Source organism: Oryza brachyantha, chromosome 5 (assembly GCF_000231095.2).
Source record: "Oryza brachyantha chromosome 5, ObraRS2, whole genome shotgun sequence".
NCBI classification, from domain to species: Eukaryota; Viridiplantae; Streptophyta; class Magnoliopsida; order Poales; family Poaceae; genus Oryza; species Oryza brachyantha.
This window is the reverse complement of record NC_023167.2, coordinates 17,892,277-17,908,623: the sequence shown is the minus strand read 5'-3', so window position 1 is coordinate 17,908,623 and position 16,347 is coordinate 17,892,277. Positions and strand designations below refer to the sequence as shown.

Sequence of the window (16,347 nt, the reverse complement as noted above, 5' to 3'; positions counted from 1 at the left end):
TTTCTATTTGGGAATTTGGGATGGTTGCTGCATTGGTCTATTTCTCCAACAACTCCATTTTCTGGTGGCGGCAGGTCAGCTCATCCTTTTCCTCATGCAGCGTAACTGCCTAGCTTCATCCACAGATATACTGGTTTAGATGATTTTGACGCTTTTTTTTTCTGTTGCCACCATGGCAAATACATTCGTCCCACTTCGTCTGTCCGATAGATTTTTGATTTTGGTGATACGCTTTTTAAGAGGTTCAATGGCGTGTTTTGTACAAGAAAAAAAATTATAAACGTATTTTTATACGATCTCTCTAAAATTAATTTTTAATTTTTTTAAAGTAGTTAATTTAGTTATTTGTACCTCTAAATAGCTACCAAAAATCAAAAAATACAGGAATCCAGAACCTTTGTAGGACTAGGCTAGAAAACATATCTCTAGTAGATTTCGAAGTGTATTTCCAACATTTACACATGGTTAAACTTAGCTTTCTTATATCCTAGATTTGATACAAACATATGAGTTACTAATACAAGTCGGGTTAATAACTCAGATTTCCTTATTTTTCATGTGCAGTCTTACCAAATTACTAAATGAGACACTTTTTGAAATATTCATATGAGAAAGTTGCTTGAAAAATCTTATCAATATATTTTTTAAGCATTTTGTACTTAATAATTAATTAATAAAATACTAATCTTTTTCGCGCAGGTTACAAAACATAGTAAGGAACATGGCCTTGTTCAGTTTGGGAGGAGGTTGTGATTTTTATTCCTAATATCTTTGTAGGCACATCCAATACAAAAATTTAAGAGTAAATATTAACATTCCCTTAGAAACGCCGCTAGAAATAAAAAACGAAACACCACCTACCTCTCCCTACTCGCGTAGACACGACGGTTCAGATTCCTTCCTTGCCGCCTATAGTTCTTCCCACGAAGACGAAGCCCAGATTCTCCGGAGGAACACACGTTGATCGAATAGTCGATACGCTGCTCGATCGATCGAATGCAAGTGCATGTTGGCGCGTTGGCATGAGAATATAGGGCCTAAATTCTCTCTTTTTTTTATCCGATGCTTTTTAATGGTTAAGCGGTGTAATTTTTTATTTTTTAAAAAATTATTTAAAATCATATTAATTTATTTTTAAGTTTACAATAACTATAATTAGTTAATTATATATAACGACTTTTCTTATTTTTGTGTGTATTGATTAGACTCATTTGCCGCGAACGAGCCCGTTAAGAAGAAAACGGAGGATTCCGGGTCCGGCTGCATCAGCGAGACATCAGCATGGGCACGCCCGACGAGCACCGGCCACCACCACCGAGCGAGCGGACGGCAGGCAGCGGGGTCCCAGCTGAGGCCGCAGCGGACGACAGGGGCCGGTGGTGCGCGCGGGGGCGGGGCGGGGCGGTGGCGGCGAGTGGTGGTGGTGGTGGACGGCGACGCCCCAACCCGATCGGCTCGCCTCGTCAGCGCTCACGCGCTTCGCGTGAATATTTTATGGCCCAGCCACCACCGCTCCGCCCCGCCCCGCCGCATCGCTGCGCCGGAGATGCCGCCGCTGCCACAGGTAGCAACCAGTGATAGAATTCAATCTTTCTTTCGATAATATGTAAATTTCTTTTTAGAAACAGAATCTTCTGGCTAGCTCGAGGTGGTAAGCTAGTTAGCTTAGATTTAAAACTCACTTCTACCTATTTAATTGATAATTATTTAATTGATTGATAGTAGGTCTCTTTCTAATATCTAAATAATATGTAATTTTTTTTACTGCTGCCGTCCGTGAAAATGTCCCAGTACCATCTTTTCGTTTTGGAATATATTTATGAGTTAAAATTTAAATATTTATTATTGTTGTTTATTCTGTACTTATCCTAAAACACATATATATAAAAGTTTATTTATAAATTATTTTTTAAAAATACGTGTATGATGGCCAATAAATTACCCCTCTGATTGTCACTGGAATAATTATCGGTTCTTACTGTGGGCTAAGATGGTGTTGGGTCTGTCTCTGTCATTGCTTTGTCAGCCGTGTTGGATAAAAGTTGTATCCATTTGGACTGCTTTTGAGAGCTAGAAGGAAGTGAGCTTTCTTTCTCAATTTGTGACAAAAGTGATGCTAAAAAACTGAAGAACAGTTCCACTCTCCACTTGGAATGATATTGAAACTGATCTACAGAAAATAAAACTGAACCTTTTATTTTCAAGTAAACAGGAAATTGAAACTGGGCAATCAGGAAATGGTATTTAGGCTGAGTAATAACTCCCTAACTAGTTCCTGCCAGTTTATCACTCCAGCTTTAACTTCTTGATACTGACTCGCAATCTGTTAGCCAACTCCCTGTCTACCTGACGTGGTCCAAATGCCCTTTCTTTCTCTTTATTCTCTTGATCAAGATTGAAGCATTCCAAGTTTCCAACCAACAAAACCTCGTAAAAATGCAAACTTTCTCCATGTCATTACGTAAGCCTTGATCTGGTGATCAGCAAACTGAACCTGGGTGATCAGGAAATGATATTTAGCATTTAGCTGAGTAACTTCCTAGTTCCTAGTAGTTTATTGTACTCCAGCTCCTTAACTTCTTGATACGAGGTTCATCTTTTCACTTTTTCAAGAATGCCATATTTACAATCGAAAAATAATTTATGAATAATATATATATTCTTAGTGATTTATAAATCAAGGCTAGAAAATAAACTACGATAAACAAATCCTAAAAATAACTCTAAATTAAAAATTAAAAATTAAATTTTACCAGGGGTGACCACGGTATGTTATAACAAGCTCACCTTCTTTCTCCTGATCAAAAGATTGAAGCATTCCAGATTCCAATTAACAAGATCAGGCAAACCCCATAAAAATGCAAACTTTCTCCAGATCATCACGTAATCCGCTTCATCCGATCAATCTCCAGTTCTCCAGAGCAATCCTCCACACTACAAGGTGGTGTTTAGTTTAGATTGAGAAAATTTTTGGAAGAAGTGTCACGTCAAATATTTGACTGGATATCGGAAGGGGTTTTCGGACACGAATGAAAAAACGAATTTCACGGCTAGCCTAGAAACCGCGATACAAATCTTTTGAGCCTAATTAATCCGTCATTAGCATATGTTAGTTACTGTAGCACTTATGGCTAATCATGGGCTAATTAGGCTCAAAAGATTCGTCTCAAGATTTCTTCCATAATTGTAAAATTAGTTTTTTGGTTCATCTATATTTAATGCTTTATTTAGGTGTTCAAAAATTCGATGTGATGTTTTTAGAAAAAAAATTTAGGAACTAAACAAGCCTAAATAAACAGATTTACAGCTCGTTCCAGAAACTCCAAAAACTCGCCGAAAATCCTGGGCCTCAAAGGTCAGGAATGATTCTATCCTTCTCCCTCCTCCCGCCCGCCGCGACCGCGAGCGCAACCACGTTTGACTCAGCCGACGGCGACCGGCCGCGTGTCGTCGTCGAGCTCGTGCCCATCCATCCACGTGTTCCTCCTCCTCCTCCTCCACCTTCCTCGCGCCTCGGCGGCGAGAGGCTATAAATAACCCGCCCCGTCGTCCCGGCCGCCGCTCCGCCTCTCGTGTTCTTCCCATTTTTCACCTGCCTTAATTCGTCGTAACCGTAGCAGCGGCAGTAGTAGTCATCGTCCTCCATTCTCGCCGGAATCCAGAGCGGAGCTGAAGAAATCGTTGGGAGGAACAGGAGGTGGTGGTTGACCGCAGCAATGCCTTACTGCGAGGTGGACCGGTACCAGAACGGCGACAAGTGGGAGGGCGTCCGCCTCTTCTACCGCCGGTACGGCCGCGGCGTCACCAAGGTGCTCCTCGTCATCGGTACGTACGCATGCACGCCCCCGGCGAGCGGCGGAGCTGCCTCTCTCTCTCTCTCTCTCTCTCTCTCTCTCTGTCTGAATTCGTCGTCTTCTCCGGCGATCGATCGAAAAATTTCCGCCTCTTTTTTGGATTCTCGCTTTGGTGGTTCTGATGAGGAATGGTGTGGTTGGGGGCGTGAAGGATTGGCGGGGACGCACGACTCTTGGGGCCCGCAGATCAAGGGGCTGACCGGCTCGCTGGAGCCGGCCGACGACGAGCCCGAGGCCCAGCGGTCGGACGAGGAGTCCGGCGACGCCTCCGCCGCGGCGGCGGAGGAGGGCGGCGACGGCGATGGCATCGAGGTCTGCTGCTTCGACAACCGCGGCGTCGGCCGGAGCTCCATTCCGCCGCATAAATCTTACTACTCGTGAGTTCTCTCCCCCTCCCTTCCTCCCACCATCTAGATCCAAATCTCCGCCTGCTCCGATGATGATCGGAGAGAGGGAGATGATGAAAAATCGTTGTCTTGAGGTGTAGAATCGTCGAGCCCGATCTTGATGATTGATGCCAGAATCCAGATAGAGATCTGGAGAGAGGGTAAGATTGGCGTCTGATTGATTTATGTAGCTTTCGACGAGAATAAATTCAGGTTCTACTCGATCCCAACCGCGATTGCTTTCCACGAGAAAATATGTGATGGAGAGGAAAAGGACGGAGATAAACTTTCCTCCAACGCACGATGCGGAAAAAAGTCTTAACACGAGTGGCGCCAATGGCGCACTGACCATGTGAACGTTCCATTGTCGTGACAGGACGGCGATCATGGCGAGGGACGCTCTGGCCCTGATGGACCATCTGGGATGGAAGAAAGCCCATGTCTTTGGCCACTCCATGGGTGAGTCTCCATCTCCATCTTTCTAATGCTAAATGATGACCAGAATTTTGGTGGAATTTTGTAGTCTGGAGGCACTGATGTTGGTGTTCTCTGCACACAGGTGCGATGATATCTTGCAAGCTGGCGGCCATGGCGCCTCACAGGCTGTGCTCGCTGGCGTTGCTTAATGTCACAGGAGGGGGCTTCCAGTGCTTCCCAAAGGTACAGGAATGGAGAAATTTGCAGAACTTGCAGGAATTGTTTTGTTGTCAATTCTAATTTCCTCTGTAGTTCTCATCAATGAAGCCTGTTTGCGTTTGCAGTTAGATGGGCAGATGCTCTCTCTTGCATTCCGTTTCTTAAGGGCAAAAACTCCAGAAGAAAGAGCTCTTGTAGATTTGGAAACCCACTATACAAAGGTGATAATACATCCATTTGTCATATCCTAATTGATGTAAAAAATATATATTTTTCCTTTGTATTTGTGGTTTGATGTCTAATGTACATGCGGCAATGCAGGAATATCTTGATGAGAAAGTTGAATCATGCACAAGGAGAACAATCCTCTACCAAGTGAGTGATATTTGTACTTTTTGTGTGATGGTTTGTGAAAACAATGTGTGTTGATGGTGTCTCAGCTAGACTAAAATCTTCATCATAAAATTGTGTGAAACAGTCATATTTTGTAATACCATGTTATTATTTGTTTGTTATTTTGAGTAAGCCATCCGTCAGTTGTGTAAACTGTGGAGTGCCTTACACCATTTGATCATGGCACTATGACTAGGCCTTCTTTCACTATAAAAAATGGCATTTGTTTTTTTGCATGCCCTGGTCAGTGTATCAGCATGCTAATTAGTAATTTGGGATACACTGCTCATGTAATAGATCCGTAGATCTGTTGTCTGGGTCAATCAAAGCATTATTTATTTGTTTAAGTACCAAATTTCAATCGTTCTGTACTTTGTATTTTCAGCAATATGTGAAGGGCATATCATCGACAGGCATGCAGTCTAACTGTGGGTTTGAAGGGCAAGTTAATGCATGCTGGACTCACAAAATGACAACTAAAGAACTAGATACAATTCGGTCTGCTGGTTTTCTAGTTTCGGTTATTCATGGGAGGTTAGTTGCACCTTTGAGAGAACACATCCCTTCCTCACAGTTCACAAGCACGCTGTGTGTTCGTTTCTCATTACTTGGTTTAAAAATGACGCAGGTCTGACATTATTGCGCAATTATGTCATGCAAGACGACTTGCAGAAAGGCTTATTCCTGTTGCTAGAATGGTCGAACTTCATGGTGCACATCTAGTAAGCCATGAAAGACCAGAGGAGGTAAGCATGCACTTTGCCAAAATGGTTTATTGTTAGGCAGCTGAAATATGCAGACATGCTGGAAATATTCCTAAATAGCTGACCAAGCGAGGCAACATTAGACATTGTGGTTCTCTGCAAGCATCATGCTCACTGACATATATGCACTAATGGGCATGCAACTTTTGAGCCTGAACTTGGAAGAATGCTTGTGCTTGTGCCGGTTAAGACACTTGCACAGATACTTCCAAAGTTGCAGAACTGAACTAGGGCAGGTCGTTCTCCGAAAGCATCATTCACTACCTAAACCGTACTAGGGAAAATGTTACTTTTGAAGAAAATTGTATGCCCTGCCCAACCCTGAAACAGCTTTTTAACCACCAGTGAAATGGTTATCCCAAACTTGACGCTGAGAGGGAATCACTAACATGTTAACTTAAAAGATAAGCTATGCCCATGTATGCAATGAAGCATCTACACCGGTCAGGCATCAATCTGTTCAAGAAAGAACAATTGACATTTATCCTGGAATGCTAGGCCATCTTTGGATGTGGATGTAGGGTAACTAGGACAATTTGAATGAAAACTATACTATACAACTGAATAACTGGAAGTCCAGGCTTGGAAAAGTAGCATATAGCAAGCTGTGCAGGATACTTGGACAGGATTGTACATGTTACAAATTGTGACAATTTAGAGCAACACAACTGGAATATCAGATTTCTTTTGAGATAAGAGAAGCATATTTTTCTCTAATACAGTTATAAAGTAACAAGACCACTAGACCAACCACTTGGCCATCTCTTCAAGATCGCCGCTATTTTCTCATTATTTCATCACACTTACTGATTTACAAGAAACTGTAAATTAACTCATATTACTTCTCTATTGCAGGTCAATAATGCACTAATGGAATTAGTAAAGGCCACTAAATCTATGATAAAACCTGAGGAATGGTCATCCCAGCCAGAGAACTCATCAGGTGAGCTTAAAAAGGCCCAACAACCCGAAATATCTTTCCAAGGCTATGTTCCAAGGCACACTTCTTACGCTACGTCTTTATCAGAAACCGGGGCACTTATTTCTGCAAGACCTGTTTCCGTCACAATACGAACAGATGACGGGGGAAACGCCGCTGTAGCAGTCTATAACTTACTTGGCAAGCTGCAACTAAGCTTTCTTTATGTCATAGGAGTGATACTGATGGGGTTTGAGCATATGAGGAACATTGTAAAAGTAATGAAGCCAGTGAGGGTCGCAGCAATCGAGTCATGAGGTAAGGATTCAAGAACTAGCACTGGGACACCATCCACCTCAGTAGCAGTATTTCTGAAATTCTAGCAAACACTTAACTGAGCTATGCTTGTTTTGAATCTGCAGAAACAAATTCATGTAAATTACTCTCGGAGCCGTCGAGGAGACTGGCATATTTCATGTCTCCTCTGTGCTGTGGAGATGATGGTTTTAGAGTAGCATCTCCGAAGAGACCCTGAGAAAACTTCTGCTCTTAGCAGAACAGTAATACGGAAGAACATTGATGGGAGTATTTGGTGTGCACCTGGACGGAAGCGTCCCAGGGCACAAATGCACAAACTGATGTACCTGTGTGAGTGTAAAGTTGTCACAGTATCACGGCCATACGCTCTGCGCCGTTGCTGTCACCATTCTTTTGTATCATCATACTGTGAATGTAATTATTCCCAGAAATAATAAACCTGGTTTCATGTATGGCATATAACTGTGCGAACAATAGTGATATACATAAAATGTGAACAAGACAATAATAAAAACAGTGCGTAAATACCATATTATAACTAGCCTGCGTAAATTCGTACTCAACCAAGACCAATCTGTTATGATGAGTGAGAAATTGGACAACGATCTCTAAGACTGTACGCATTAGTAACGATACTTCATCTATCTCAAAATATTTCATCTGGCTAAAAACAATTTTCATTATTTTGAGACGAATATAAGTTTTTTATATTATATTTTTATTATTTTGAGATGCAGAGAGTATGTACAAAACGTACCTCTATAGCTAGCCTCGTTTGTGCGGATCCGAACAGAGGCATAGCACTTGCCGGCTCGCCGACGCCGGTGGCCGGGGTTCCTCCACCTCCCGTTCGTTGCTGTATCGTTGTTCTAGTTGCTACATCCATAGATTTTTCGTCAGCACGCATCACACCGTTCACCCTGTCTGCTTCAGCGTCTCCGTGCAGACACGTTAAAAATAGTCTGTTCCTTCCTGGCTCCGGCGAGCTTCACTGCCGGCCTGTCGCCTCTGTGTTGCATAAGAGGTGGCGTGACCTATCCGGGAGATTCTTGGTCAAATTCGCACCTCGAAAAACTGATCTCTTGTTCTACATATTCTGTCATGTTCTGAAGGCTCAAATCTCAATGATAGTAGCAAGATTTCTCAAATCTGAATTCCAGATGATGTCCTGGGTGCAAAACTGCACAAGCTCAAAGGGATTGCTAATGAAGGAGACAGACATCATTAACTCTCCCAATCCACCATCATCACAGTAATTAAATACTAATGGGCTCATCAGTAATCGTCTAAAACTCTCATCCAATTCGATGGTGGCTCACTGCTCCACAAATAAACTTCTCATCCTGAGTTCCTGACACGTCTGAAAAAAAATCTTTACTGACACAGCCCTATTCACAGGATCTACGAATACGCACATTTGCAGAACAAAGAAGTAATGTTTCAGGCGTAAGCACGGGGAACTAACCTGAACAAATCGACCATGGCATACACGGTTCCTCCACGGCGCCGGCGCCGGAGCCGGCCGCCTCGACGGCGAGGAGACATGCATACGAAAACCAAGCTGCTGAGGCGGAAGCAAGTGCGCAGCAATGGAGGAAGGAGAGAAGAAGGAAGAGGACGAGACGTGGCCGTGCAGAGCGAGGCAAAAGCGAAAATATTCCTTACCCGCGAGCGGATATTCCTTCGGCCAACGCGGAATATGCTGCGTACGTCTCCCTCGCACGAAGGCGTCAAATCGAATCGTCCCGCCACCTGAACCCGATCCACTCGACTCGATGGGCCCAAATTTTTAAATGGGCCACATTCTCTCGCCTAAGAAAAGCCCAAATTGGAATCGGCCCCAGTTTTATCTCCACGAAAGGCCCAAACTTAAATGGGCCTTAGCTTTATTCGATCAAAAGAGGCCCAAATTTACGTGGGCCTTGAGTGGGCCTCGTTGCTTGCGTTTCGAGAGTGGAATTTTCGGGAACGGGCCCACGTGTTGACAGATCGACGAGACCCTCTCTCTCTCTCTACCAGACGCTCGTCTCCAGCGACGGCGGCGGCGGCGACGGCGAGGAAGGGGAAGCTAGGCGGAGGGATCGCAGAGGCGGTGCAGCCATGGGCGTGATGGAGAAGCTCAAGATCTTCGTGGTGAAGGAGCCGGTCGTCGCCGCCTCCTGCCTCATCGCCGGATTCGGTTCGCTCCCTTCCTTTTCTCTCGCTCCTGCCATGGCCGAAACCCTAGTGGTCGCCCCCCCCCCCATCGGGGACGCTGCTCTGGGTGCTAACTTGCTCCCGGACGCCTCCGTTTAGTTCGAAATCGGCGAACGTAGGATTAGTTCTCGGTCTCTGTGGAGTCTGGACTGAGTTGGATGGGTTCAGAACTCTCCCATATGCGTTTCTCTTGCTAATGGTTTGTTGGATCTAGGATTCTAAATCGCTACACTTCATGGGATTGCTGCTTCCCGAGCATAATCTCAGCCCCGTGCTGAATGCTGCGTGTTTCCAGAAGCCTCATAGTCCATAAGCTATTCTTTTCCTGTAAAGATGGAATTCAACAGTCTGGTCTAATGAATGGCGCAAGTGTTTTGCTCTCAAACACTTCCATTTTTTTTTTTATCTCAGATAATGGGAATTGGCCCGTGTAAGATATCCCTTGTTTATTGATGTAAAAAGAATGCTCAATCTGCTGCATTTCTTCGTTCATAAATGGGTAATACTAACTGATAGAGGTATTTGGGGTTTTGAATTCCTTGCCAAAATGTAGTGGGTTCCCTTTTCACCCTGAATTGTATTGAGATGCTTACTTATAGTTTTCATCATGCAGCCAGTGGTGAACTTCAAACAGTGTTGAAAAGGTTTAGGGTCTTACTTTTGGGGGGCTAACTAAGGATTTTCCTAAATACCAACACTAGATGTGTTCTTTTAACCACAGAATTGCCAAAAATGGCTGATGCATATGAATACATTAATGCCACATGAAAGATGAGTTACTTTGTGGCTTGGGAAAGTGAACAAGCCAAACTATGTGATTTAACATTTTACCCAATGTAGACTCATGTTAATTTTCATTAGAAACCCACAATCTCACATTTACAGAGATTGAAGTCTTACATATAATAATAAAATTTTAATATGGGTTATGAAAGTATTCTTAGTACTGACAAATCTAACAACATGATTTTCACGTACCAAGTTTAGATAATTCTACATATATTTGGTGGTCAAACTTTAGAAATTGATACTATTACTTATTAGTATCTTTCTGCTTACGTTGACTATAATATCTGAATTTGGTAGATGGGTTTTACTGCACTTTTATTGAAGTTCTGGAGTAGTGCATAGTATTAGGTGTGCACTGATTTTGATTCCTTTAGCAAGACTGCAATCTTCTTTCCCTGAGTCTTTGTTCAGCCTTCAGTATGTATGCTCGAAATGGGTGTGTAGAACATCCATTTTGTTGAATGAACTGAACTGTTTTAATGTTAGTTTGACAAATCAGCAAGAAAATAGAGCAAATTTGACTAACGAGACTTTCTGGCTTGGTTGGATGGCCTACAGAATTGTTGCTCGCGAAAAGAACTAGTAACGCTCTGCATCCTTCTGCCAAATAGGTTTAGCTGATATTATAATTTGCGATTTCAGGTCTTTTTCTTCCAGCTGTTGTCAGACCAATGTTGGATTCTTGGGAGACTGCAAAACAAGTTCCTCCACCTGCGCTAAATGATGTATGTGATTTTCTCTGTTTGTAAGTACATCAAAATGAGCTGCAATCATATCTTACTCCCTCCGTTCCAAAATATAAGCATATCTAGGATTTAAATTTTGTACCACAATATAAACATTTGTGCGCTGATTCTCATGATTTCAATGATTTCAAAGCCAATTAGATACTTAGAAAGGAAATCTAATCAATTCAAAACTGGACAACTGAACCGACTAAAAAGGAATCATTTAACATATTCTTAGTTTATGCTGCACTATGTAGAGATGCTTATATTTTTAAACGGATGTAGTAGTTTCTAACCATGTCAGTTATCATGTTATTATTTTGTCACTCATAATGTGCCACCCAAGATGCTGGCACATTGTACTGCTGTAGATAATCTCTGAATTAAAGTTCTTATTTTGGTACTGTGGTCATGTCAATACTAGGCTTCAACTTAGGCCTTGTTTAGGGGTGTTTGGATCCAGTGACTTTTTTGTAGTCCTTTGTTACATCGAACATTTGGACGTTAATTAGAAGTATTAAATATAGACTGATAACAAAACTAATTGTATAAATAAATGCTATTTCATTAGATAATTTTTTAAGCCTAATTAATCCATGATTAACAAATGTTTACTGTAGCATCACATTCGCTAATCATGGACTAATTAGACTCAATAGATTCATCTCGCGAAATAGTCCAGAGTATGGGTTAAGTTTTATTAATAGTCTATATTTAATAATTCTAATCAGTGTCCAAACATTTGATGTGACACGGACTTAAAAAAGCAGAAGGGATCCAAATACCCCCTTAGTTTCCAAAAACATCACATCGGATCCAAATACCCTCTTAGTTTCCAAAAACATCACATCGAATATTCGGACATATAAATAAAGCATTAAATATACATGAACATTAAAACTAATTATATAGTTATGGGGAAATCGTGAGACGAATATTTTGAGCCTAATTAGTACATGATTAGCCATAAGTGCTACAGTAACCAATATGTCCTAATGATGGATTAATTAGACTCAAAAGATTCGTCTCGCGGTTTTTAGACGGAATCTGAAATTTGTTTTGTAATTAAACTACGATTAATTCTTTAAATATGTAACCGTACACGTCAATGTGACATCTTTCCCAAAAATTTTCCCCAACTTGAAAGTTTGCGCCATGTTACAGATTCCTTTGTTGTGGATTTTTCCATGCTTCACCTGACCATTTCCAGATTTTATACTATTATGTACGGAAATATCACCCACACTGCATTTGTGCTCCATCCATTGAAAACAACCGTATTTGTCAGAGCATCATTTAATTCCTCGTTTACTTTTACGTCTGCAGGTGGTTGCAGGTGTCACCGGCAAGAAAAAAGAGTGACTTGGCATCTTTTCCAGTCGCTAATGTTGTTGCGACAATTTCACTTTCATGTTTTTGACTCTGGATGGGAAGCATCTCCTAGTCCAGATGATTAGGATCATCCATTCATCTGTCCAGCAAGCAAGCACAATTTAAAAAACAGTACTACATGTATCCTTGGTTGTAGGATCGGCAAAATAATCGTTGTACCTGAACTTACTTTCAACATAACGAAATGCTGCAATTTTCAGCTTTGAGCTTGTAAGCAAAACGTGTGGATTGATTGGAGCCTTTGGCCTTGTTTAGTTTGGAATTTTTTTTTCAAAAACATCACATCAAGTTTTTGACGTACATTTGAAGTATGAAACGTAGTATAATTACAAAACAAAGTTTAGATTCCGCCTGGAAACCGCGAGACGAATCTTTTGAGTATAATTAATCCGTTTGGTTACTGTAGCAATTATGACTAATCATGTTCTAATTAGGCTTAAAAGATTCGTCTCACGATTTCTTCCATAATTTTAATGTTTATATATATTTAATGTTTTATTTTGGTGTCCAACGATTTGACGTGATGTTTTGAAAAAAAATTGGTAACTAAACAGGGCCTTTGCCGTAAAATTGTTGTTACCGATCGGTTTCCTACATGATTTGCATAAACATTCTCGTGTGTAGCACTGGCATCAGCGGTCACGCTTGCTTAAGCAAGCTGTGAAGTCAGTCAGTACTGGCTTGGAAGCAAAACGTTGGAGCGTCAGGGAAGAAACCGCGGCGCCGGACTCCTCTATGACGTGCGGAGCACCGTCGTTCTCACGAGGTATAAAAGCAAGCGAAACGACGGCACATGGTAACTGATCGGACGTCCGGCCAACTTTCCGGCGACAAAATGGGCTCGGAGCCGCCGCGCGTCGCCGCCGGCGCCGTGCGCAGGACTCCGCGCATTGGCAGCTTCAGCCGCCTCTTCTCCGGGCTGGACGCCGGCGTGCTCAGGGACGCCGAGCCGGAGAGGATGAAGGAGGAGATCCGGCGGTGGGCCAAGTCCGTGGTGTCGCTGGTGCGGCAGCTGAGCTTCACGCGCGCCGCCGCCGCCGGAGAATCGCCGCAGCTCGGTGACAAATAGCTCAACTGATCCCGCCTGCCTCCATCATCGGTTCATCACCGGTAGCCCCGGAGAGAGTCGCTGCAGCAATCACCCTTCTCAGGCAATTTACCAATTTCCCAAACCGCGCTGCGAACTCCATGAGTTCATGTACATAAATAAGTCCAGAAAATATATTATTGGTCTATGTCTCTTTAACGCGTGTGTGTTAGACGATACACTTGCGAGTTTATACATATGGTTGGTTTTTTCGTGGTATATTTATAAATAAAAAATAATCTATGAATAAAATTTATATATATATATATATTCTTAGCTATCTAAAACCAAATAAATTTCGGTTAACCCCAAAATCAATTCCATATTTAAGCTTATAATTTCAAATACGATGCGGGTGCATGCTTATATTGATCGATGACTTCCAGAAATCACTTGCATCAAAGTGACACTATCAAACGATTGTTATGTTTGTGTCACTTCGCTGTTCACTCGATGAGAAGGAGAGCTAACGAAAACTTGGTGCATAATAATGAAGTCGAGAAAATCTCACAGGCTTCGGCCCATATAGCAGCGTATGTGCCATGACATGTCAGAGCAAGGCCCAATAAAAGCCCACAAGGAGACGACCGAAGCTAGGGTTTATGAGCTCTCGGAACGGTATAAAAAGCGAGCCTCCACGCAGCCGTCCCTCCCCCGCAGCCACCACCCCAACACCGGAGCTCAGCGAGGCGCCGCCGCAGCTCCACCATCTCCGGTGAGTCGACGCCCCTCGCCCTCGCTTTCTCTGCCGGAACCCTAATCTTCGATGTCCTCTATGAGTACGGTTGGTTCGGTTGGTTGGTAGTTCGTGGCTTCGGTCCATTCGGTTGGCTTTCGTTCCTTCTGCTTGCGTTTAATCTCTCTGCGATCCTATCGGGCTAGCCGGCTAGTATCATGGTAGTATTGCCACGAGAAATGTAAACTTAGTTCGAGGTTTCCCGCGATCAAACCCTTGTCTCATGCTCAGATTTTGACTGGCGAGTTAGATCTGGTAGGGTAGGACTGGCTATGTTTTCAATTTTGATGAGGAGCACGAACTGTTCGTCAGTGAGAAAAGGTTGTAGCAGCCCAGATTTGGTTTGCGATTGACGCCAAATCCTTGGTGAATGTTGCGTCATAATCTTATCACGGGTCACTTTTTATTGCTGCTCTTTAGCTAGATGATCTTATAGTAGGTCGTTGGTTTTGGTTGTGTAGGCTAAGCGAAATGGCGACAGTACCGGAGCCTCTGATCTGGGAGATCGTCAAGAAGAACAACTGCTTCCTGGTGAAGCAGTTCGGAAATGGCAATGCCAAGGTGCAGTTCACCAAGGAGCCCAACAACCTGTACAATGTCCACTCCTACAAGCACTCCGGTCAGTAGTTGCTTCTTGCAACATGTGCAGGGTTCTGATGCAAGTTACTCCCTCTGTCCCCAAAAAAACCAATTCTCCGGTTTATTTGAAAAATTTTCAGAAAATTAGAAAAAAATTAGTCACACGTAAAGTACTATTCATGATTTATCATCTAATAAAAACAAAAATATCAATCGCAAAATTTTTTTGGATAAGACGAAGAGTCAAAAATTATAGGTAAAAAGTAAAAAATTGGTTTATTTTGGGACGGTGGGAGTAAGCGTTTCGTTCAGTCTCTTGGAGGTTCTGACTTGTTGAATGATGTGTCCTGTGAAGGCTTGGCAAACAAGAAGACCGTGATGATCCAGCCATCAGGTGCAAAGGATGCAGCTGTGGTCCTCTCTACGACCAAGACCAAGAAGCAGAATGCCCCAGCGAAGCTCTACCACAAGTCTGTGATGCGCAAGGAGTTCCGCAAAATGGCTAAGGCCGTTAAGAACCAGGTATTAGCACGAGAAAAATAATCCTAGCTTACTGTACTTGTTATGCTTTGCATTGCTAGAAGCTTTATACGTGCTGCTATGAACCTAAAATGTCTTTATGTTGGCTTCATTACTATTTTCTATTTACTGTTGTGATGAGCCTTAACATGTAAGAAGGCCTCACAATTGCATTGGGTCTTCTGTGAAATAATTTACGTTTGGCTTCTGAGCATCATATTTGCTTCTTATTTTAATGAGATGTTGAAATGCCTCTCCTCCAAGGTTCAGACATTAGCATTAAGCTATGAGATTCTCATGTGGAATACTTGAAACTCAAATTCGTGCTTTTTACAGTAGTTGATACGACTTGTTCTGAAAATTCAGCTATTTTCCAATGAATTGCTAGTTAGTTTGTAATAATTCCTGTTTGAAATTTTGATAACCAACTTTTTCCTGTTTGGGATACATTTCTAATGCAAGATGCTGCTGTGATGAGCCGTAACACATAAGAAGGCCAACCGATCAATTGGTTCTTCGATGAAATATACTTTGTTACGCTTGGCTTCTGAGCTGAATCTGCCGCTAGTGTTTTTGCTTTGTACACAGCAGCTTTCTTGTGTGTACCTTTCTGAAAAAAATCATAATTAGTTTTTGCTTTAATTGGTTGTTTCTTATGTTTGTCAGGTGAGTGACAACTACTACAGGCCTGATCTGACCAAGCCGGCTCTTGCAAGGCTTAGCTCAGTGTACCGCAGCCTCCAGGTTGCCAAGTCTGGTGTTAAGAAGAAGAACAGGCAGCCGACTAAGCTGTAAATCGCTTAAAGCTTGTTTTTTTTTGTCAAGGGGCATCTTGTTGCTCATGTTTCCAGCTACCTGTTACATCAGTGTTGAGACTTGAATTGATATCTATTGCTAGAATTGTACTCGTTACAGTTTTGTTCTGCTTCGTGCCCTTCCAATTATTTGGTTTGCACAACTGCGCTTGATAATTGCAGCTAATGTCATCAAATTGCTGATGCAATGTGTAGCATCTGTTACCTGAGGGGTTTAAGTGTTTGCCACTGCCACA

At 42.5% G+C, this 16,347-nt stretch overlaps 2 protein-coding genes, 1 long non-coding RNA gene and 2 other non-coding genes across 6 annotated transcripts; 4 read left to right on the top strand and 1 right to left on the bottom strand.

Moving 5' to 3' along the window:
* Positions 1 to 2,080: 2,080 nt before the first annotated feature.
* LOC107304275 lies at positions 2,081 to 8,854 on the bottom strand. The gene is made up of 4 exons (XR_001550300.1): positions 8,736 to 8,854; positions 8,028 to 8,630; positions 2,788 to 2,934; positions 2,081 to 2,494 (listed from the first exon to the last, which is right to left on the bottom strand). It is a non-coding gene; the product is annotated as an uncharacterized LOC107304275 (long non-coding RNA).
* Positions 3,397 to 7,270, top strand: LOC102704337 (putative aminoacrylate hydrolase RutD). 2 transcript variants are annotated; one of them, XM_006654663.3, is made up of 10 exons: positions 3,397 to 3,825; positions 4,006 to 4,231; positions 4,617 to 4,699; positions 4,800 to 4,900; positions 5,002 to 5,097; positions 5,198 to 5,251; positions 5,655 to 5,803; positions 5,898 to 6,015; positions 6,889 to 6,976; positions 7,061 to 7,270. In XM_006654663.3, exons 1-10 carry the CDS (start codon positions 3,717 to 3,719, stop codon positions 7,267 to 7,269), a joined length of 1,233 nt encoding a protein of 410 aa, XP_006654726.2. In that variant the 5' UTR covers positions 3,397 to 3,716; the 3' UTR covers position 7,270. The 2 variants fall into 2 exon arrangements, with proteins under 2 accessions (XP_006654726.2, XP_006654727.2); XM_006654664.3 differs by having other exon boundaries at positions 3,524 to 3,825; positions 7,187 to 7,270.
* A 403-nt stretch (positions 8,855 to 9,257) lies between the features above and the next one.
* LOC102704059 (60S ribosomal protein L28-1-like) lies at positions 9,258 to 16,320 on the top strand. Its single transcript, XM_006654662.3, has 6 exons — positions 9,258 to 9,449; positions 10,080 to 10,082; positions 14,123 to 14,177; positions 14,660 to 14,817; positions 15,133 to 15,299; positions 15,963 to 16,320. Exons 1-6 carry the CDS (start codon positions 9,371 to 9,373, stop codon positions 16,089 to 16,091), a joined length of 591 nt encoding a protein of 196 aa, XP_006654725.2. The 5' UTR covers positions 9,258 to 9,370; the 3' UTR covers positions 16,092 to 16,320.
* LOC121054574 lies at positions 15,425 to 15,512 on the top strand. The gene has a single exon (XR_005811962.1). It is a non-coding gene; the product is annotated as a small nucleolar RNA R24 (small nucleolar RNA).
* LOC121054601 lies at positions 15,761 to 15,852 on the top strand. Its single transcript, XR_005811989.1, has one exon. It is a non-coding gene; the product is annotated as a small nucleolar RNA R24 (small nucleolar RNA).
* Positions 16,321 to 16,347: the final 27 nt, after the last annotated feature.

Bases quoted from the DNA above. Each gene is read 5' to 3' on its own strand.
- LOC102704059 (XM_006654662.3), top strand. From the start codon at position 9,371: ATGGGCGTGATGGAGAAGCTCAAGATCTTCGTGGTGAAGGAGCCGGTC. The intron at 14,178-14,659 runs GTGAGTCGACGC...TTGGTTGTGTAG, and splicing joins CCGCAGCTCCACCATCTCCG to GCTAAGCGAAATGGCGACAG. The intron at 15,300-15,962 runs GTATTAGCACGA...TATGTTTGTCAG, and splicing joins CTAAGGCCGTTAAGAACCAG to GTGAGTGACAACTACTACAG.
- LOC102704337 (XM_006654663.3), top strand. From the start codon at position 3,717: ATGCCTTACTGCGAGGTGGACCGGTACCAGAACGGCGACAAGTGGGAG. The intron at 5,252-5,654 runs GTGAGTGATATT...TTGTATTTTCAG, and splicing joins GGAGAACAATCCTCTACCAA to CAATATGTGAAGGGCATATC. The intron at 6,977-7,060 runs GTGAGCTTAAAA...CGTCTTTATCAG, and splicing joins CCAGCCAGAGAACTCATCAG to AAACCGGGGCACTTATTTCT.